The sequence below is a fragment of the Oncorhynchus mykiss genome, chromosome 27, assembly GCF_013265735.2.
Source record: "Oncorhynchus mykiss isolate Arlee chromosome 27, USDA_OmykA_1.1, whole genome shotgun sequence".
Taxonomy (NCBI): Eukaryota; Metazoa; Chordata; class Actinopteri; order Salmoniformes; family Salmonidae; genus Oncorhynchus; species Oncorhynchus mykiss.
In genome coordinates, this window is record NC_048591.1 from 25,831,203 (window position 1) to 25,854,459 (window position 23,257).

Consider the following 23,257-nt stretch of genomic DNA (forward strand, 5'->3'; position numbering starts at 1 on the left):
ACCACTTCAGTGTCCGAGTATATCCACTCCTCCTGACACCTCTCTTCCACAGGCCAATCAAGGGAGCTAAATCCCTATGACAATATCAATAGCTGAACCTGAGCCTATTGGCTCTCCTTGTTTTACACTTGAAAAATGTGGCGATGTCTCTCAACACTATAGCTTCAATTTGCTCCAACAAAGGGAAGGGAAACCATAAGTGTTTGAACGTTTCAAATAGCACACCATTTTGGGACTTGTGCCCACACCTACCATCTCTGGACAATAAACAACATATGTAGATTGAACTCTTGTGATCGCTTGGCGCAACCATCTCATTTGCTCCTGTGGTTATCATTGATTGGGTGTGATCAGGATCTAATAAACCACCTAATATGTTCCTGTGGTGGAGTTTTGATTGGTTAATGTAATATTCCTTATGTTTAATATGAATAATAAAGCAATGTCCAGACACAGATCCAGTTAATTTATTTAGAAGTGTTGATTGGCTCACACTCACGTTCGGGGGTTGACTGACTACCATAAACTGTAGTACTATGGATCCACCGAGAGGTGTCGTATTAGGTTAGTATTGTCGGAAACAATTAGCAGTGTTACTGCAATGTTGTGCATAAACAATTACAGTTCATGTTCTAATTGAGCCTAATCTTGGGCTATATTCATCCATGCTGCAGCAGCGAGGCTCCTCTGTGGCCTCCTCCCTCCGCAGGGAGTCAGTCTAACAGCTCTGTCTCCACTTTCCTTCCATCCCTAATCTTCAATGTTTCATCTTTTAATGGCTGCTCATTTCCTCCTTTCCACCCTTTTCTGTCCCCCTTTCTGCATCACTTTCCCATCATCCCTTATAGTGGTGCAGAGCTCCAGAGAACAGCTGTCGGTCACCTGTGGAGACAGTATAATAAGCTCAGACAACAAGACTGGGACTCAAAATTGTGCAGCCGTTAAATGTCCCTCCCAGTCGAAGTAAGCCTCCTTTGAAATCTGCATACTAGGAGAAGCTGGAATATTAAAGTGGGGCGTAGGGGCGGGTGAATGAGATGCAACGGGCACAGTTGGAATCAGTGTGGAATGAAGATGAAAATTCATTCCCAGTTTTTGCTTTACCATCTTTCACTGCCAAGAAGAGCTTGGTCAGGTCCAAGGAGCAGAGAATTGGCTGGTGAATATTCTGCTGATCTATGGCTTCGTACAGCTTTTTTCACAGGACAGAGACTGTTGCATTGCTGCCAGAGATGTAAAAAAAAACCTGGTAGGACACCACTTGTATACAGATTGTCAGTCTGAGAGGGAAGTGCCAAGTGAAAGTGATGGGGTCATGATAGGGGCTGCCCCAAATGATTGATGTATTATAATAATTGATTATGCTTATGTATTAATGTATTAATAGAAGGGGAAGGGCTATAATACCCTCCCGCACTACATTTATAGGGTCCTGGACCACATATTAGCAATATATGCATTATAAGGTTTAATATTGTTCCACAGTTCTTTTCTAGTCTCTGCCTCTTATAAGAAATAGTCTGAGATGTGTGAGTTATTGCAGTCAAAACAGGGTGTCTGTGAGAAAGCGCCTCAAGGCGAAAAGAGATACATAGACACAGAACCCTGCAGGGGAGTAAAGAGATGAGACAAGTCAGACATACCACTGTACACCACACAGGAATTGAAAATTACTGCTGAGCCCTTAGAAAACACTGGACTACAATTTTCTCCTGCAAGTTTGCATAACTGTATATGCATGGGCTTGGTCTCATGGGTAGAAGGTGTTGACGTAGGCAGTTAGATCACTAGGGGTTGACTGCAAGCATATTAAAGCAACTTTGACCTTTTTTATTTTGCAGGACTTACTCGGAAACATGGGTGCTATGTTCCCGTTGTCAAATTCTGTCTGCAATTGCATTAATAAAGATTTGATTGATTGATTTACTTAAAGATATTGTCTGATTGCTGATTTCACCAATAAGCCAATTATTGACAAGGAACAAGGAACCTAGCCGGAGCTGAGTCACCACAGAAAAGAGGGTTGTTTGATGGTTCATGTCCACAGGGATGTGTCCTGGTCTTAACTCCTGTCCTGATGCCTTGCGATATCATGTAATGGTTTCTAAAGACCAGCATGCTAATGGGGAAGATGATACAGAAATCAAATTTCACTACAGAATATACATTCATTGGTGGAAGATTTTAAAGGCAGAGAAAATAAAAATGTGTTTGTGAGCTAGATACAGTGCCTTGAGAAAGTATTCGGCCCCCTTGAACTTTGCGACCTTTTGCCACATTTCAGGCTTCAAACATAAAGATATAAAATTGTATTTTTTTGTAAAGAATCAACAACAAGTGGGACACAATCATGAAGTGGAACGACATTTATTGGATATTTCAAACTTTTTTAACAAATCAAAAACTGAAAAATGGGGAGTGCAAAATTATTCAGCCCCCTTAAGTTAATACTTTGTAGCGCCACCTTTTGCTGCGATTACAGCTGTAAGTCGCTTGGGGTATGTCTCTATCAGTTTTGCACATCGAGAGACTGACATTTTTTCCCATTCCTCCTGGCAAAACAGCTCGAGCTCAGTGAGGTTGGATGGAGAGCATATGTGAACAGCAGTTTTCAGTTCTTTCCACAGATTCTCGATTGGATTCAGGTCTGGACTTTGACTTGGCCATTCTAACACCTGGATATGTTTATTTTTGAACCATTCCATTGTAGATTTTGCTTTATGTTTTGAATTATTGTCTTGTTGGAAGACAAATCTCCGTCCCAGTCTCAGGTCTTTTGCAGACTCCATCAGGTTTTCTTCCAGAATGGTCCTGTATTTGGCTCCATCCATCTTCCCATCAATTTTAACCATCTTCCCTGTCCCTGCTGAAGAAAAGCAGGACCAAACCATGATGCTGCCACCACCATGTTTGACAGTGGGGATGGTGTGTTCAGAGTGATGAGCTGTGTTGCTTTTACGCCAAACATAACGTTTTGCATTGTTGCCAAAAAGTTCAATTTTGGTTTCATCTGACCAGAGCACCTTCTTCCACATGTTTGGTGTGTCTCCCAGGTGGCTTGTGGCAAACTTTAAACAACACTTTTTATGGATATCTTTAAGAAATGGCTTTCTTCTGATACTCCTTCCATTTCAATATTATCGCTTGCACAGTGCTCCTTGGGATGTTTAAAGCTTGGCAAATCTTTTTGTATCCAAATCCGGCTTTAAACTTCTTCACAACAGTATCTCGGACCTGCCTGGTGTTCCTTGTTCTTCATGATGCTCTCTGCGCTTTTAACGGACCTCTGAGACTATCACAGTGCAGGTGCATTTATACAGAGACTTGATTACACACAGGTGGATTGTATTTATCATCATTAGTCATTTAGGTCAACATTGGATCATTCAGAGATCCTCACTGAACTTCTGGAGAGAGTTTGCTGCACTGAAAGTAAAGGGGCTGAATAATTTTGCACGCCCAATTTTTCAGTTTTTGATTTGTTAAAAAAGTTTGTAATATCCAATAAATGTCGTTCCACTTCATGATTGTGTCCCACTTGTTGTTGATTCTTCACTAAAAAATACAGTTTTATATCTTTATGTTTGAAGCCTGAAATGTGGCAAAAGGTTGCAAAGTTCAAGGGGGCCGAATACTTTCGCAAGGCACTGTATTTACTAGAGTTGTCTAAATGTCAAACTAGGGTTGCATGCTTTTCTTTCCAGTAACTGGCATTCTGGCCCCACAGGCCTTAATGCGATCCAGAGGCTATTCAATCTTGTGTGTGTGTGTGTGTGCCCGCACGCGTGCTGTGTGAGACCACACTAACTGGGACAGGAGCCAAGGGAGAATTGCTCTCCAGCTGCTCCTCCCAGCCTGCCTCTGTACCCCAGGGTTATCCCTCTCCTCTGGGACGTCACCACACAGAACACATCCAGCTCTCTCAGTTTCACAACATGGCTGAAGGGGAGAGTGGTTGGGGTTAGAAGAGGCTAAATGAGCGCCTGACAGACCAGCCTGGTGCCTGTCACAGTCTTATTGAGAATCTATCGCTCTGGCTCCTTTTTCTCAGAACACAGTTATAACACAATGCTTGAATCACTAGTGTCAATATGCTTAAACCTACAAGTGGCACTTCAGTTGTTTGTAGACACATGCAACTCTGCAAGTCCAGCTAACCAGATGCTAGAATACAAGGGAATTTCTTTTGACTGACGCCCATTTGTGTGAGATAACTGTAAAGTGCAATGTTTGCCAGGATTGTCCTAAAATGCTCAGTCAAGCACAACCTTTCAGAAATGATCAGAGTCCAAGGAAAAGCTTTTATTCATGTCATAATTAGATCAAGGAATGGCCCCTGGAGTTCTGGGAATGTTGCTTGACAGTTCCTTTGGAACAAACATTCTTAGAACACTGAAAAGAAAATGGACAAGATGAGGTTACTTATACTTACAGCTATTTGCTCCATGTGAAGCATAAGCCTGAAACAAGCTCACATCATGACTGCAAGATGAGGTGAGCTGGGTATTGCCTCTAACCATGTAGTGGGAACCAAAATGTGTTTACTGGATGACACCAGGAAACAGGATTTATTGTTTGCCGGCCTTTGACACCGGTTTGAACTCAGATATGCTGGCTCAAGGTATTCTTCAATTTGGTGCTCAGATATATAGATCCTGCTTGTCCGACTCTGCAGCACACAGTCCACTATAAAAGCGTCAAGCAGACAGCCTGCACTGGGAGACCTTTGCAGCTACAGAGCAGCTTTGTCATGAGGCCAGATAATCATGGTCCACCTCATTTGATGATTGAAGCACTTTTTCCCCATTGAACATAGAGACATCTATTTTGGTCTGTCAGATATGGTCTAATTTTGAAAGAATAAGCCACACAGAAGAAAATGTATTACTTCTTCAAGCCCAGAGTGCATTTAGGCTGACCACTGTTCCCCAATCATGCTTGGCGAAATATGTTTTTCTCAAAGCCTCTTAATGTAATCATATTTACTGCCAAGCGCCTCATTAGGGAGGAGTTAAGTGGGAGGGAGAGAGCCAGTCAGTGGGGCCATACATAGTTGAACTCCACTGATTCAAATGACATCATATATCACTTAAAGGCTCATTGAAAAGAAGGCTTGGATCACATACAATTCAGTTCCACACTGCAGAGTTGAAGGCATTCTGTACATGTTTTCAATCAGCTCCCTGTTTTCAGTGGCATCGATAGACATACATCAATTTTAATGTTGTAAAATAAATCTCAAACATGAAATTAAGTGCATGAAGTGCATGCAACAGTTGTGACAAATAATCATAGTACTATTTGGAGCAATACAGTAAACAAGTACTGACAAACCTACTGTAGAAGTCCTCAACATTATTTCAGAACGCCATGGGATCTATTTTACTCTCCAAGAGCTGGAATGAATATTCTCAGGGCAGGGAAAACACTGCTTTGATGGTTATGAAACAGTCTACTTATTTTTACATTGTTTTCTAGGATTCTTATTCAACTCTTTCTGTATCGGGTAGACGGAGAGACACGAAGTTGACCTCTTCATAGCGTGGGTGGGTGTTACCACATCAAGAGCTGGTCGACAAGAGCATAGAGATTTACTTTGCTCAAATCATCTGAATGGGGGGGGGGGGATTTTGTAAAAAAAGTGACATTGCAATATTATGCAAGCATATTCCTAACCCCGTATTTCCCTTGGTAGCCAAATTATTTTAGACAAATAGATGTTTGAGAGCAACTAGCTTTGCAATGCAACATTTTCATTGTGGTTTTGTTCTTGTCTTTAAGCAAATGTCAAAGGCTGTATCAAGAGATTCACTCCTGGGTCTGGAACTGTTCATGTTCTCTGACGTGCTCGGAGTTCACAGAAAACACAGCGTATCGAGTTAAATGCTACCATTTAACACACTTATTTCCAGGAATATTTTTACACTCCATGCGATGCCATAACTGGACAGCGTACATAAGGGAGTGTGTGTGTTTTCTTCTGGTCTCACCAGCTGATATTTTCATTGATAAGGTGCACGTTTCATGATGCTGCACAAAATGGCATTTGGAGATCAGAATTGACAGATTTTTAAAATGTTAACAAATGAAACGTAGATTCTTATTTCACATTACACAAAAACCTATGCTAAATCTAAACAGTGATGCAAAAGATATTCACCTGACCTGAATAAGTCAATAAATAAAAAGTAAAGGGTGTACCCAGAAAATGTGTCTGGGATGTTGTGGGTCAGGCAAGGTGTGCAGAGCAGGCCTGCAGGTAGTCAGAGGGAGGGGGCTTGGTGAAGCCCCCATGGGACATGTCACTTAACCCATTTGTTTCCCAGACATGCCACTATGCAAATCTTATACCATTAGTAACCCAAACATGTCATCCATATTGCTTAATATACTGTATATGTTAATGTTCTGACGTCTGCTCTGGGTATATAGATATTTGGGCTGGGGTGTGAGGGTAATTGGGTTTAGGTGTGTGCTGGGGTATAATATAATATAATAAAATGAACAAACAAGTACACCTACTCCCCAGCCCCAATATTTTATTTTACCTTAATTTAAAGTCAGTTAAGAACAAATTCTTATTTTCAATGACGACCTAGTCACAGTGTGTTAACTGCCTTGTTCAGGGGCGTTGCGACAGATTTTTACCTTGTCGGCTCGGGGATTCGATCTTGCAACCTTTCCATTACTAGTCCAACGCGCTAACCACCTGCCGCCCCACTAGGCTATTTATATACCTCAGCCCACTTACCCACACACCTAAACCCAATTACCCACACGCCCATACCTAAAAACTCAATTACCCACACACCCCAGCTCTGTTAACCCCATGCCCTAACACACACACACACACACACACACACAATCAAGTACCGATACACCCATATCCTAGATCTAAATCACCTATTTGTTACTTATAGGACCCCAGTTCCTTTGCCAATACACCTCATCCCTGTACTTGCATATCTCAGCCCACATACACTTTCCTTAGCCCTGTATTCCCCAAGTCACCAACAGGAGCCTATATTTAGCTATTCGCTGCAAATTCCAAACACTGTTATTTGCATATCTTAGTCATGTGACCTCTAACCTGTTTACACTAATAATTTCATAAGTCAATCCGTAGTACAGTGGTATAACAAATGTGCCCAGGACCGATTAACTTTTTTCATACCACAAATTTGTATGCCCATTCATTTGTATGAATGGGCAATAGACGTCCATCCAGACCTATTACCTGTACTAACCTTGTGTATCCCTACACCACATTACTAATGTAAACCAGGCAAATCCATGAGTATACTCATATAACTGCAGGTCTACCCCAGTGCCCAAGCCTCAACATTCATACAAACCAGGTCTATACTTGTACTTCAGTCCCAATTGTCATAGAAACCAGGTCTACACCTGTAATTCACCTCCAATGTACATACCTACAAAGTCTGCACCTGTGCTTGAACCCAATTAGTCAGCTAAGCCATGTCTAAATGTTGCCTAAGCCTGAAAACTCAAACTAATACCCCAGCCTCAGCCCAAATACCCATGCAAACCATGGTTACACCTGTGGCTACAGTATGTCCCAATACCCTGATAAACCAGGTCTACCCTTGTGACTATCCAGTCACTTATTTAAACATAGGTAAAGGCTAATGCATAATGGTAGATTAATCTGTAAGATCAAATAAAATACAATTTTATTTGTCACATACACATGGTTAGCAGATGTTAATGCGAGTGTAGCGAAATGCTTGTGCTTCTAGTTCCGACAATGCAGTAATAACCAACAAGTAATCTAGCTAACAATTCCAAAACTACTACCTTATAGACACAAGTGTAAGGGGATAAAGAATATGTACATAAAGATATATGAATGAGTGATGGTACAGAGCGGCATAGGCAAGATACAGTAGATGGTATTGAGTGCAGTATATACATATGAGATGAGTATGTAAACAAAGTGGCATAGTTAAAGTGGCTAGTGATACATGTATTACATAAAGATGCAGTAGATGATATAGAGTACAGTATATACACATGAGATGAATAATGTAGGGTATGTAAACATTATATTAGGTAGCATTGTTTAAAGTGGCTAGTGATATATTTTACATAATTTCCCATCAATTCCCATTATAAAAGTGGCTGGAGTTGAGTCAGTGTGTTGGCAGCAGCCACTCAATGTTAGTGGTGGCTGTTTAACAGTCTGATGGCCTTGAGATAGAAGCTGTTTTTCAGTCTCTCGGTCCCAGCTTTGATGCACCTGTACTGACCTCGCCTTCTGGATGATAGCGGGGTGAACAGGCAGTGGCTCGGGTGGTTGTTGTCCTTGATGATCTTTATGGCCTTCCTGTGACATCGGGAGGTGTAGGTGTCCTGGAGGGAAGGTAGTTTGCCCCCGGTGATGCGTTGTGCAGACCTCACTACCCTCTGGAGAGCCTTACGGTTGTGGGCGGAGCAGTTGCCGTACCAGGCGGTGATACAGCCCGACAGGATGCTCTCGATTGTGCATCTGTAGAAGTTTGTGAGTGCTTTTGGTGACAAGCCGAATTTCTTCAGCCTCCTGAGGTTGAAGAGGCGCTGCTGCGCCTTCTTCACGATGCTGTCTGTGTGGGTGGACCAATTCAGTTTGTCTGTGATGTGTACGCCGAGGAACTTAAAACTTACTACCCTCTCCACTACTGTTCTATCGATGTGGATAGGGGGGTGTTCCCTCTGCTGTTTCCTGAAGTCCACAATCATCTCCTTAGTTTTGTTGACGTTGAGTGTGAGGTTATTTTCCTGACACCACACTCCGAGGGCCCTCACCTCCTCCCTGTAGGCCGTCTCGTCGTTGTTGGTAATCAAGCCTACCACTGTTGTGTCGTCCGCAAACTTGATGATTGAGTTGGAGGCGTGCGTGGCCACGCAGTCATGGGTGAACAGGGAGTACAGGAGAGGGCTCAGAACGCACCCTTGTGGGGCCCCAGTGTTGAGGATCAGCGGGGTGGAAATGTTGTTGCCTACCCTCACCACCTGGGGGCGGCCCGTCAGGAAGTCCAGCACCCAGTTGCACAGGGCGGGGTCGAGACCCAGGGTCTCGAGCTTGATGACGAGCTTGGAGGGCACTATGGTGTTAAATGCCGAGCTGTAGTCGATGAACAGCATTCTCACATAGGTATTCCTCTTGTCCAGATGGGTTAGGGCAGTGTGCAGTGTGGTTGAGATTGCATCGTCTGTGGACCTATTTGGGCGGTAAGCAAATTGGAGTGGGTCTAGGGTGTCAGGTAGGCTGGAGGTGATATGGTCCTTGACTAGTCTCTCAAAGCACTTCATGATGACGGAAGTGAGTGCTACGGGGCGGTAGTCGTTTAGCTCAGTTACCTTAGCTTTCTTGGGAACAGGAACAATGGTGGCCCTCTTGAAGCAGGTGGGAACAACAGACTGGGATAGGGATTGATTGAATATGTCCGTAAACACACCAGCCAGCTGGTCTGCGCATGCTCTGAGGGCGCGGCTGGGGATACTGTCTGGGCTTGCAGCTTTGCGAGGGTTGACACGTTTAAATGTTTTCCTCACGTCGGCTGCAGTGAAGGAGAGTCTGCATGTTTTAGTTGCGGGCCGTGTCAGTGGCACTGTATTGTCCTCAAAGCGGGCAAAAAAGTTATTTAGTCTGCCTGGGAGCAAGACATCCTGGTCCGTGACAGGGCTGGTTTTCTTTTTGTAATCCGTGATTGACTGTAGACCCTGCCACATACCTCTTGTGTCTGAGCCGTTGAATTGAGATTCTACTTTGTCTCTATACTGACGCTTAGCTTGTTTGATTGCCTTGCGGAGGGAATAGTTACACTGTTTGTATTCGGTCATGTTTCCGGTCACCTTGCCCTGATTAAAAGCAGTTGTTCAGGCTTTCAGTTTCACGCGAATGCTGCCATTAATCCACGGTTTCTGGTTTGGGAATGTTTTAATCGTTGCTATGGGAACGACATCTTCAATGCACGTTCTAATGAACTCGCTCACCGAATCAGCGTATTCGTCAATGTTGTTGTCTGACGCAATACGAAACATATCCCAGTCCACGTGATGGAAGCAGTCTTGGAGTGTGGAATCAGATTGGTCGGACCAGCGTTGAACAGACCTCAGCGCGGGAGTATCTTGTTTTAGTTTCTGTCTGTAGGCAGGGATCAACAAAATGGAATCGTGGTCAGCTTTTCCGAAAAGAGGGCGAGGCAGAGCCTTATATGCGTTGCGGAAGTTAGAATAGCAGTGATCCAAGGTTTTTCCAGCCCTGGTTGCGCAATCGATATGCTGATAAAATTTAGGGAGTCTTGTTTTCAGATTAGCCTTGTTAAAATCCCCAGCTACAATGAATGCAGCGACAGCGACAGCCCTGAAACCTGAAGGATCTGGAGAAGGTCTGTATGGAGGAGTGGGCCAAAATCCCTGCTGCAGTGTGTGCAAACGTGGTCAAGAACTACAGGAAACGTATGATCTCTGTAATTGCAAACAAAGGTTTCTGTACCAAATATTAAGTTCTGCTTTTCTGATGTATCAAATACTTATGTCATGTAATAAAATGCAAATTAATGACTTAATCATACAACGTGATTTTCTGGATTTTTGTTTTAGATTCCGTCTCTAACGGTTGAAGTGTATCTATGATAAAAATGACAGACCTCTACATGCTTTGTAAGTAGGAAAACCTGCAAAATCGGCAGTGTATCAAATACTTGTTCTCCCCACTGTATATAAAATCTATTTAGTCTCAAAAAATAATAAAACATGATAAATTGTTTAAATAGTGCAAAAACAGTGCTGGAGAAGAAAGTAATAGTGCAATATGTGCCATGTAAAAAAGCTAATGTTTAAGTTCCTTGCTCAGAACATATGAAAGCTGGTGGTTCAATATTCCCAGTTAAGAAGTTTTAGGTTGTAGTTATTATAGGAATTATGACAGACTATTTCTCTCTATACCATTTGTATTTCATATACACCTTTGACTATTGGATGTTCGAATAGGCACTTTAGTATTGCCAGCCTAATCTCAGGAGTTGATAGGCTTGAAGTCATAAACAGCGCTGTGTTTCAAGCATTGCTAAGAGCTGCTGGCAAACACAGTAAAGTTTGAATGAATGCTTACGAGCCTGCTGCTGCCGCCCACCGCTCAGACTGCTCTATCAAATAGACTTAATTATATTACACAGAAATATGAGCCTTTGGTCTTTAATATAGTCAAATCTGGAAACTATAATTTCGAAAACAAAATGATTATTCTTTCAGGGAAATACAGAACCGTTCTGTATTTTATCGAACGGGTGGCAACCTTAAGTCTAAATATTGCTGTTAGATTGCACAACCTTCAATATTATGTCATAATTATGAAAAATTCTGGCAAATTAGTTCGCAACGAGCCAGGTGGCCCAAACTGTTGCATATACCCTGACTCTGCGCGCAATGAACACAAGAGAAGTCACACAATTTCCCTGGTTAATATTTCCTGCTAATATTAAACTAAATATGCAGGTTTAAAAATATACACTTGTGTATTGATTTTAAGAAAGGCATTAATGTTTATGGTTAGGTACATTCGTGCAACGATTGTGCTTTTTTCGCGAATGTGCTTTTGTTCAATCATCCCCCGTTTGGCGAAGTTGGCTGTGATTCGATATATTAACAGGCACTGCATTGATTATATGCAACGCAGGACACACTAGTTAACATAGTAATATCATCAACCATGTGTAGTTAACTAGTGATTATGTGTATTGTTTTTTATAGGATACGTTTAATGCTAGCTAGCAACTTACCTTGGCTCCTTGCTGCACTCGTGGAATGCAATGTAAATTGGCCATAATCCGCATCCAAAAATGCAGATTACCAATTGTTATGAAAACTTGAAAATCGGACCTAATTAAATCGGTCATGCCTATTAATCAGTCGAGCTCTAGTCTGGTCACCATAAAGGTCTGATTGGTGGAGTGCTGCAGAGAAGTTTGTCCTTCTGGAAGTTTATCCAATCTCCACCACAGAGGAACTCTAGAGCTCTGTCAGAGAGACCGTTGGGTTCTTGGTTACCTCCCTGACCAAGGCCTTTCTCCCCCGATTGCTCAGTTTTGCCGGGCGGAAAGCTCTAGGAAGAGTGTTGGTGGTTCCAAACGTCTTCCATTTAAGAATGACGGATGCCACTATGTTCTTGGGGACCTTCAATGCTGCAGACATTTTTGGTACCCTTCCCCAGATCTGTGCCTCGTCACAATCCTGTCTCGGAGTTAAACGGACAATTTCTTTGACCTCACGGCTTGGTTTTTGCACTGACATGCACTGTCAACTGTGGGACCTTATATAGACAAGTGTGTGCCTTTCCAAGTCAAGTCCAATCAATTGAATTTACAACAGGTGTACTCCAATCAAGTTGTAGTAACATCTCAAGGATAAATCAATGGAAACAGAATGGACCTAAGCTCAATTTTGAGTCTCATAGCAAAGGGTCTAAATACTTACAGTACCAGTCAAAAGTTGACACACCTACTCATTCAAGGGGATTATTATTTTTACTATTTTCTACATTGTAGAATAATAGTAAAGACATCAAAACTATGAAAGAACACATATGGAATCACATAGTAACCAAAAATGTGTTAAACAAATCAAAATGTTATATTTTACATTCTTCAATGTAAATTTTGATACATAAGACTACATACAGTGCCTTGCGAAAGTATTCGGCCCCCTTGAACTTTGCGACCTTTTGCCACATTTCAGGCTTCAAACATAAAGATATAAAACTGTAATTTTTTGTGAAGAATCAACAACAAGTGGGACACAATCATGAAGTGGAACGACATTTATTGGATATTTCAAACTTTTTTAACAAATCAAAAACTGAAAAATTGGGCGTGCAAAATTATTCAGCCCCCTTAAGTTAATACTTTGTAGCGCCACCTTTTGCTGCGATTAACGCTGTAAGTCGCTTGGGGTATGTCTCTCTCAGTTTTGCACATCGAGAGACTGACATTTTTTCCCATTCCTCTTTGCAAAACAGCTCGAGCTCAGTGAGGTTGGATGGAGAGCATTTGTGAACAGCAGTTTTCAGTTCTTTCCACAGATTCTCGATTGGATTCAGGTCTGGACTTTGACTTGGCCATTCTAACACCTGGATATGTTTATTTTTGAACCATTCCATTGTAGATTTTGCTTTATGTTTTGGATCATTGTCTTGTTGGAAGACAAATCTCCGTCCCAGTCTCAGGTCTTTTGCAGACTCCATCAGGTTTTCTTCCAGAATGGTCCTGTATTTGGCTCCATCCATCTTCCCATCAATTTTAACCATCTTCCCTGTCCCTGCTGAAGAAAAGCAGGCCCAAACCATGATGCTGCCACCACCATGTTTGACAGTGGGGATGGTGTGTTCAGGGTGATGAGCTGTGTTGCTTTTACGCCAAACATAACGTTTTGCATTGTTGCCAAAAAGTTCAATTTTGGTTTCATCTGACCAGAGCACCTTCTTCCACATGTTTGGTGTGTCTCCCAGGTGGCTTGTGGCAAACTTTAAACAACACTTTTTATGGATATCTTTAAGAAATGGCTTTCTTCTTGCCACTCTTCCATAAAGGCCAGATTTGTGCAATATACGACTGATTGTTGTCCTATGGACAGAGTCTCCCACCTCAGCTGTAGATCTCTGCAGTTCATCCAGAGTGATCATGGGACTCTTGGCTGCATCTCTGATCAGTCTTCTCCTTGTATGAGCTGAAAGTTTAGAGGGACGGCCAGGTCTTGGTAGATTTGCAGTGGTCTGATACTCCTTCCATTTCAATATTATCGCTTGCACAGTGCTCCTTGGGATGTTTAAAGCTTGGGAAATCTTTTTGTATCCAAAACTGGCTTTAAACTTCTTCACAACAGTATCTCGGACCTGCCTGGTGTGTTCCTTGTTCTTCATGATGCTCTCTGCGCTTTTAACGGACCTCTGAGACTATCACAGTGCAGGTGCATTTATACGGAGACTTGATTACACACAGGTGGATTGTATTTATCATCATTAGTCATTTAGGTCGACATTGGATCATTCAGTGATCCTCACTGAACTTCTGGAGAGAGTTTGCTGCACTGAAAGTATAGGGGCTGAATAATTTTGCACGCCCAATTTTTCAGTTTTTGATTTGTTAAAAAAGTTTGGAATATCCAATAAATGTCGTTCCACTTCATGATTGTGTCCCACTTGTTGTTGATTCTTCACAAAAAAATACAATTTTATATCTTTATGTTTGAAGCCTGAAATGTGGCAAAAGGTCGCAAAGTTCAAGGGGGCCAAATACTTTCGCAAGGCACTGTATTTACAAATAAAATATTTTTTAAAAACAACAATGTATTTGTTCTTTAAGTGTCGAAAACAGACTTCTGGTGGCAAATTTGAACTATACCTTTGAATTGTATGCTTGTGACCATTTTGAGAAATCATGACACTTCTCAGAAAAATACTAGACACCTTAATGACTCATTTGTTGATAAGTACAACTTTAAATTCTCTAGAGCCTTTAAAGTACAATTAATATTTTTGTACTACTGTGATTGATGGGATTAAGTGGGTTTAGCCTTGTTCACACTGGCTGTTTGAAGTGACTCAAATAAAAAACATTTTAAAAATAAGTTATTTTTCCTGCATTCTGAACAGCCAAAAAGCACATCAAACTGAATATTTCATGGTTTGAAATCCTTTACAGATCTGATTCCTGGAAATGTGACTGAAAAGTCTTATTTGTCGGATTGTGTTGCTTGCTAGCTACTCTTTTGACAGTTTGTAAACGATGAACAAGCTACCACGTTTTTGTCAAACAGATTAGTGAACATGCTAGAAAGTGAAACTGCAGCAGTTGACTGCTGTGGCTAGCCAAAAATGACTTGTTTTGATAGTTGGATCTTCTTATCCTGAGGCTTTAAGTGTTCTTTTTTTTTTATATATTTTTTTTTTACCCATTTTTCTCCCCAATTTCGTGGTATCCAATTGTTGTAGTATCTTGTCTCATTGCTACAACTCCCCTACGGGCGAAGGTTGAAAGTCATGCGTCCTCCGATACACAACCCAACCAGCCGCACTGCTTCTTAACACAGCACGCATCCAACCCAGAAGCCAGCCGCACCAATGTGTCGTAGGCTACACCGTGCACCTGGCAACCTTGGTTAGCGCGCACTGCGCCTGGCCCGCCACAGGAGTCGCTGGTGCGCGATGAGACAAGGACATCCCTACCGACCAAGCCCTCCCTAACCCGGCCAATTGTGCGTCGCCCCACGGACCTCCCGGTCGCGGCCGGTTACGACAGAGCCTGGGCACGAACCCAGGGACTCTGATGGCATGCAGTACAGCGCCCTTAACCACTGCGCCACCCGGGAGGCCACGCTTTAAGTGTTCTTAAACTGATTTTGAACACTCAAAGCTACTGGGAAACTTCCATGGCAAACACTGTTGTCACCTTAGCTTGCTACATAACTTCTGAGTGATAGAAAGCAAGAACACCACCACCACTACACACACCCGCCATTACAACTAGCGTAGCCATGTCAGCAAATGACAAGTCTGCACACACACAAATCTGGTCACTTGTAACTTGCTGTTTGGACAGTCAGTATTCCAATACGGATTTGAAAAACAAAACTAATTTGATCATTAAGGCCTCCTGTGTGAACAAAGCTTGAATGTCACTCTTGTTTACCTGTCCCTAGTCAGCCAGATGGAACATAAACTGGCGTTATTTATAGAAGCATGGTGACACAGACAGTCTTGTGACAGTCTGTCCTAGCTTTAGATGCTGGAGGACAGGAGGAGATGACGGACAGATAAGACTGACAGTAACAATGACAGCGGGCATGCTGCCAGACAGACAGTGGTGCCTGGCAGAAATCCCACCCACATGCCACGCAAAATGGCCAGAGAGTCTCAGTGAATGAGGCGAGACAAGCGTCCCTGAGAGTACTGCAGGGGTAAACAACCCTGAGATCTGCAATCAGACCATGGATAAAACCACACACACACACAGCCTTCGCAGTCATGGTTTATTATGCACACAGCATACCAATTCCCCCCTGACCCTGTTCACCTATAGCAGCCAGCAACTGTAGTGCTGCTCAATAACACAAACAACAATGTTTGGCCACAACACCTTCAACCGCAGTTTAGGAGAAAATGGCAGTCTACCAGACTTTAAATCATCCAGGACAACTGATCTTTGTTGGTTGTCAGGGAACCATAACTTAGGTTAGGAGTTCTTGAACTTTTCCAGCCTGGGACCCAAATAAGAAATCCTGTGTTTTCTTCACACCAAAGCTTATAAAAACATGCAATTATATGTACATATCAGTACATTTGATTGCCCTTAAGCCTAAAACAAATGAATTATTAGACAAATGACAAAATACCCATATAATTACCTATTTATGTTTATTTTTCCCCATTACAAACACTCTTACATATCTGTCTAGGTTGGAACTGTTGCTGTTAAAATACATGAAATCATTTTCATTCTGAAATGGAATAAACAAATTGATTACAACACACAGATGTATAACAGAACACACACAGGCTCAGTTTGATAGTAAAACCATAAGTAACTGTAGATGAAAACTTGATCAGGCCTACTGTACATATTACTGTACAAAGTATTGTTGAAAAAAAGGTCTAGGCTGAAACTGTTGCTCTTAAAATACAATTTAAAAAAAAAGAAAAAAAAAAAATGACTGATCACATCACACAGATGTAAACCAGAATACCGAATACCGATACATACACACCTAGCGTGTAGCTGGTTGAAGTTTTCAACAAGCATGTCTGTTCTGGGCTTAGTTTTTGACAGTGCAACCCTGAGGTCATGCTTGGCATTGAGTTTGTTACTGTACTTGTTTTTTTTAAGTATGCCATTGTTGAGAACTCTGACTCATATAGGTACAGGTATGTGGTGCCAAACTGGATAAGAAAATCTACTGCATTCGCAGTCAGACAGGAGACCGCAACCAATAACTGTTAACTGCATCTTGCGTCAATCGGTTTATTCCAGAATAAAAATGATTACTTGTATTTAAAAAGTAACAGTTCCAATCTAGACTGTTTTCAACAATAATTTCTACAGTAAAATGTACAGACGGCCTGAAATGTTCTATGTAGCTAGCTAGCTATTCGTTGTGTGCAACGGGATTTTTTGAAAAATAAACTCGCACCTCTGACACAGTACTGTACTCCCTTATTTCTGCTTATAAAATGACAACAATGCCTTGCTAGCTGACTTACTTTTCCACTGTCGAAGCATTGTTTCCTGGAAGCATTCTGCCCTGTTCTGAAATAACTCCATGGGTTTACCGTCATGCTGTGGATGTTTGGTCAGGACGTGTCGTTTTAATTTGTTCGTTTTGTGAGACTCATTACTAAGCACTTCCCTGCACAAAACATTGTGGGCGCTCCTCGTGTTAAACCAAGATAGAGAAACTAATCGCTGTATTTGCGTTTCATGACAATTGAGCTCAGTCAGAACTTGTGGCTACCTTGAGTCCATTTGGTGATGGCGAGTGGGAATGATAAAAGTGGCTGACAGCGCATCATCTACTTCTGAACGACAGCAATGCAGGGTGTGGGTCGTGGAGGGATCTTCAATAAAACTGCAGGAAAAATATCTGGTAAAGCACACGGGCATCTCCTCCCACTCGCGCAGCTGCCAAACTGAGCAGAGGCACCGCTGCTAAGCAGAGTGCGCACTGCACAGAGAGCGCAGTTGCTCTTGGCCAAATCAATTCCAGTAATTAAACACTTAGTCTGACACGTCGCGACCCATACTTGATGGGCGAATTCGTTTAACATCTCTTGAAGCAATGGTCTTAAAACGTTGGACTATAAACTTTGAATAGGATTTTAGCGAATGCTGATTGGGAGTCCCATAGGAAATGTACCCAGTTCCATGCGTTCCCTAGGCCGTCGTTGTAAATAAGAATTTGTTATTAACAGACTTGCCCATCTAAATAAAACAAATAATTAGGTATGCCAGGTTTTCCTTGAATCAGTGAAAATAACCATTCCACTTGTCCCTCACAGTTTCCCTTTTCATCCATACTGAAATTGTTAATTACAACTGTGAGCAGTCATCCTTACTGCAGAACTTCGGGTAGAAAGATAGGAAATCAAACTTGGACACCCATCTCTAAAGAGTGCCCACGCACACGAAAAATAAGCTTATTCTTTTCATTATTCTCCCCCATGTACCCAGTTCCCTACTTCATTTAGCTTTGGTGTTTATGGGAGAAGCACCTGAATCACTGCAGTGCCCCTCACTGTGGGCGAGTGAGTGGTGTGTAAAGCTAGATCCTTCTCCGGGTAGAATACACCCCTTCTTCCTTGCATCCCACACAATCCAGAGAGAAACCTTCCTCTGGGCTCCAACACTTTAGCATTGAGTCTCCATCTCTCACCCGCGTCGGGAGGAGTGAGGTATACAAAACAAAATACCCAAATTGGCCACATAGGGGCGACTTGTGGAGTGGAAAGTCGCCTAGAGGTTAAGAGCATCGGGCCAGTAACCGAACTGGTTTGCAAAATATCATAATGGGTGGACTGCATGTATGTACCATATGGTGAAATTAGATATGAGGTAAGTCTCTGGCTGAACTGGCTCTTATTATTGTCAAGGAAAACTTATTAAAAAAAAGGTCCAATGCAGCCGTTTTTATCTCAATATCAAATGATTTCTGGTTAACAATTTAGTACCTTATTGTGATTGTTTTCAATTAAAATACAAACAAAAAAAGCTTTTTGGGAAAGAGCAATTTCTAAAGCAATAATTATGTTAGGACCATCTGGGAGTGGTCTGAGTGGGGAGGGGAAAACTGAATATAAGCTGTTATTGGCAGAAAGGTTTGGAACCCTTTCTTATTGGTCTATTAACTCATTTACCACCTGGTGATGTAACCAGGCAGGCATTTCTCCATCCCACCAAAACAGTCAGAGATGTCAGATTTTTTCAAACAGCTCTTACACTAAAATGGCATTATAATTATTTTCACAGTATTATTCCAACCTCAGTGTGTAAATATATATATATATATATATATATATATACAGTGCCTTGCGAAAGTATTCGGCCCCCTTGAACTTTGCGACCTTTTGCCACATTTCAGGCTTCAAACATAAAGATATAAAACTGTATTTTTTTGTGAAGAATCAACAACAAGTGGGACACAATCATGAAGTGGAACGACATTTATTGGATATTTAGAACTTTAACAAATCAAAAACTGAAAAATTGGGCGTGCAAAATTATTCAGCCCCTTTACTTTCAGTGCAGCAAACTCTCTCCAGAAGTTCAGTGAGGATCTCTGAATGATCCAATGTTGACCTAAATGACTAATGATGATAAATACAATCCACCTGTGTGTAATCAAGTCTCCGTATAAATGCACCTGCACTGTGATAGTCTCAGAGGTCCGTTAAAAGCGCAGAGAGCATCATGAAGAACAAGGAACACACCAGGCAGGTCCGAGATACTGTTGTGAAGAAGTTTAAAGCCGGATTTGAATAAAAAAAGATTTCCCAAGCTTTAAACATCCCAAGGAGCACTGTGCAAGCGATAATATTGAAATGGAAGGAGTATCAGACCACTGCAAATCTACCAAGACCTGGCCGTCCCTCTAAACTTTCAGCTCATACAAGGAGAAGACTGATTAGAGATGCAGCCAAGAGGCCCATGATCACTCTGGATGAACTGCAGAGATCTACAGCTGAGGTGGGAGACTCTGTCCATAGGACAACAATCAGTCGTATATTGCACAAATCTGGCCTTTATGGAAGAGTGGCAAGAAGAAAGCCATTTCTTAAAGATATCCATAAAAAGTGTCGTTTAAAGTTTGCCACAAGCCACCTGGGAGACACACCAAACATGTGGAAGAAGGTGCTCTGGTCAGATGAAACCAAAATTGAACTTTTTGGCAACAATGCAAAACATTATGTTTGGCGTAAAAGCAACACAGCTGAACACACCATCCCCACTGTCAAACATGGTGGTGGCAGCATCATGGTTTGGGCCTGCTTTTCTTCAGCAGGGACAGGGAAGATGGTTAAAATTGATGGGAAGATGGATGGAGCCAAATACAGGACCATTCTGGAAGAATGAACCTGATGGAGTCTGCAAAAGACCTGAGACTGGGACGGAGATTTGTCTTCCAACAAGACAATGATCCAAAACATAAAGCAAAATCTACAATGGAATGGTTCAAAAATAAACATATCCAGGTGTTAGAATGGCCAAGTCAAAGTCCAGACCTGAATCCAATCGAGAATCTGTGGAAAGAACTGAAAACTGCTGTTCACAAATGCTCTCCATCCAACCTCACTGAGCTCGAGCTGTTTTGCAAGGAGGAATGGGAAAAAATTTCAGTCTCTCGATGTGCAAAACTGATAGAGACATACCCCAAGCGACTTACAGCTGTAATCGCAGCAAAAGGTGGCGCTACAAAGTATTAACTTAAGGGGGCTGAATAATTTTGCACGCCCAATTTTTCAGTTTTTGATTTGTTAAAAAAGTTTGAAATATCCAATAAATGTCGTTCCACTTCATGATTGTGTCCCACTTGTTGATTCTTCACAAAAAAATACAGTTTTATATCTTTATGTTTGAAGCCTGAAATGTGGCAAAAGGTCGCAAAGTTCAAGGGGGCCGAATACTTTCGCAAGGCACTGTGTATATATATATATATATATATATATAAAACAAGAAAATCACATTGTCTGCACGGGGCAATTAAAGTCACAGTTGAATCAAATTCAGAATAATAGGCACTTAAATGATAGTGTTGCTGTGTAAATATCTGAGAAGGCAAGAGAATACATCTCAATTGGATTTATTTGTTTGCACCCATAAATCAGTTGGCCAGAGATAAACAGTGTACTGCTCAAAACAATAATGTCTAGAGCCAGCCAGGTTGAACTGCGTGCACGCATCCTCCTCCAACAGACTGACCTGGTTTCCAGCTCTCTTGTAAACAGCCCACTGTTCTCTTATGCAACTGACTGTGAGAAACTGAGTGTGAGAGAGCAGCCCATTAAGCATGACACAGTGAGCTCCTCTCATCAACACCATGGCAGTTACGTGTAACAATCGGAGTTCTTCAGCCGTGGCCAGTTGTGTCTCGGACAGAATACAGAGAGAACGGAGAAAACTACACTATAAGCTTTTAAAATCAGTCAATCCCCTCAACATATAATGGTAGTGATCTGGGCCTAGTTTTTCCAAAGTTATCAGATCGGACTAAATGCAAATAAAATAGAATGAATAGAACAGACAAATCATTGAGTTGAATATAAATGCAACATGTAAAGTGCTAGTCCCATGTTTCATGAACTGAAATAAAAGATCCCAGAAATGTTCCATATGCACAAAAAACCTCTCAAATGTTGTGCACAAATTTATTTATATCCCTGTTAGTGAGCATTTTATCCATTGTCAAGATAATCCATCCACCTGACAGGTGTGGCATATCAAGAAGCTGATTAAACAGCATGAACATTACACAGGTGCACCTTGTCCCTGGGACAAGGCCACTTTAAAATGTGCAGTTTTGACACAACACTATGCCACAGATGTCTCAAGTTGAGGGAGCATGCAATTGGCATGCTGACTGCTGGAATGTCCACTGGAGCTTTTGCCAGATCATTTAATATTAATTTCTCTACCATAAGCCAACTCCAACATTGTTTTAGAGAATTTGGCAGTATGTCCAACCTGGCCTCACAACCACAGACTGTGTGTAACCACGCCAGCCCAGGACCTCCACATCCGGCATCGTCAGAAGGGGGAGGTGTATTTCAGTCTGTAATAAAACCCTTTTGTGGGAAAAAACTCATTCTGATTGGCTGGGCCTGGATCCCCAGAGGGTCAGCCTGGCCTCCAAATGGACGGGCCTATGCCCTCCTAGGCCCACCCATGGCTGCACCCCTGCCCAGTCATGTGAAATCCATAGATTAGGGACTAATTAATGCATTTCAATTGACTGATTTCCTTGTAAGAACTGTAACTCAGCAAAATCTTTGAAATTGTTGCATGCTGCGTTTATATTTTTGTTCAGTAGATTTCTTTGCATTTAATCCTATGGCTGAAATCCAGATAACTTGGAAAAACTGGGCCCTGGAGACTGAAACTGAATGGTTAAATGAATAAAGTAAATTATTGGTTTCAACACGCAGTATCAAATTGGTTTTAAGTTGCATGAAATGGCCATGCTACATTATCAAACTCACAGTTGTTTTGGTGAGATTAGACTGGTCTCCTCAGTGAATAGGAGGTCTCTTCCCTGGATGCACCGTACCATAATACACAGTGTAAACAGATCGGCCAAGGCACAGATACGCAGAGGACATGCCTTAAATCGAGAGGCAATGCATTTCAGGCGCCATTTCAACTGAAATAAAACAAGTATTTTTTAATTTAGCAGTTTGTTCAATTATGACATGCCAGATATGAGCCACAGGAAAATCTTTAAAAGTCTTGACCTTGTGGTAATTGAGAGCTGAGCTGAACCTCCCTATGAGCACAAGGTATCAGAAAGACATTTTTAGTTGAAAAAAAACTTACCCAATTTTGCTCACTGGGCTTGTCTAATGTACAGTACTGTGGTTGTAAGCACAGTAAATCATTTTACCCTTCTAATCAACAATAACCCATAACATTAAATTGTGTAGCACAGAGAGAGATTGAATTGTATCGAGTGGAAAGCTGATACTGTATACAGAGGAGAGAAGGAATATACAGCTGAAGTCAAAAGTTTACATACACCTTAGCAAATACATTTAAACTCAGTTTCTCACAATTCCTGAAATTTAGTCAGAGTACAAATACCCTGTCTTAGGTCAGTTAGGATCACCACTTTATTTTAAGAATGTGAAATGTCAGAATAATAGTAGAGAATGATTTATTTCAGCTTTTATTTCTTTCATCACATTCCCAGTGGGTCAGAAGTTTACATGTTACCAAATACGAATTGAGTGTATTGCCTTTAAAATAGTTTAACTTGGGTCAAACATTTCGGGTAGCCTTCCACAAGCTTCTCACAAAAATTGGGTGAATTTTGGCCCATTCCTCCTGACAGAGCTGGAGTAACTGAGTCAGGTCTGTAGGCCTCCTTGCTCGCACACACTTTTTCAGTGCTGCCCACAAATGCTCTATAGGATTGAGGTCAGGGCTTTGTGATGGTCACTCCAATAGCTTGACTTTGTTGTCCATAAGCCATTTTGCCACAACTTTGGAAGTATGCT

At 41.7% G+C, this 23,257-nt stretch overlaps 1 protein-coding gene across 1 annotated transcript in view; it reads right to left on the bottom strand.

The window, feature by feature from the left end:
- Positions 1-451: 451 nt before the first annotated feature.
- The window catches only part of LOC110507861 (CMP-N-acetylneuraminate-beta-galactosamide-alpha-2,3-sialyltransferase 4), a 59,253-nt gene continuing 36,447 nt past the window's right edge, over positions 452-23,257 (bottom strand). The window contains exon 10 of the mRNA XM_036964905.1: positions 452-882. Within this exon, the coding sequence (XP_036820800.1) occupies positions 784-882 (99 nt within the window). The 3' untranslated portion in view covers positions 452-783. The remainder of the gene's footprint in view (positions 883-23,257) is intronic.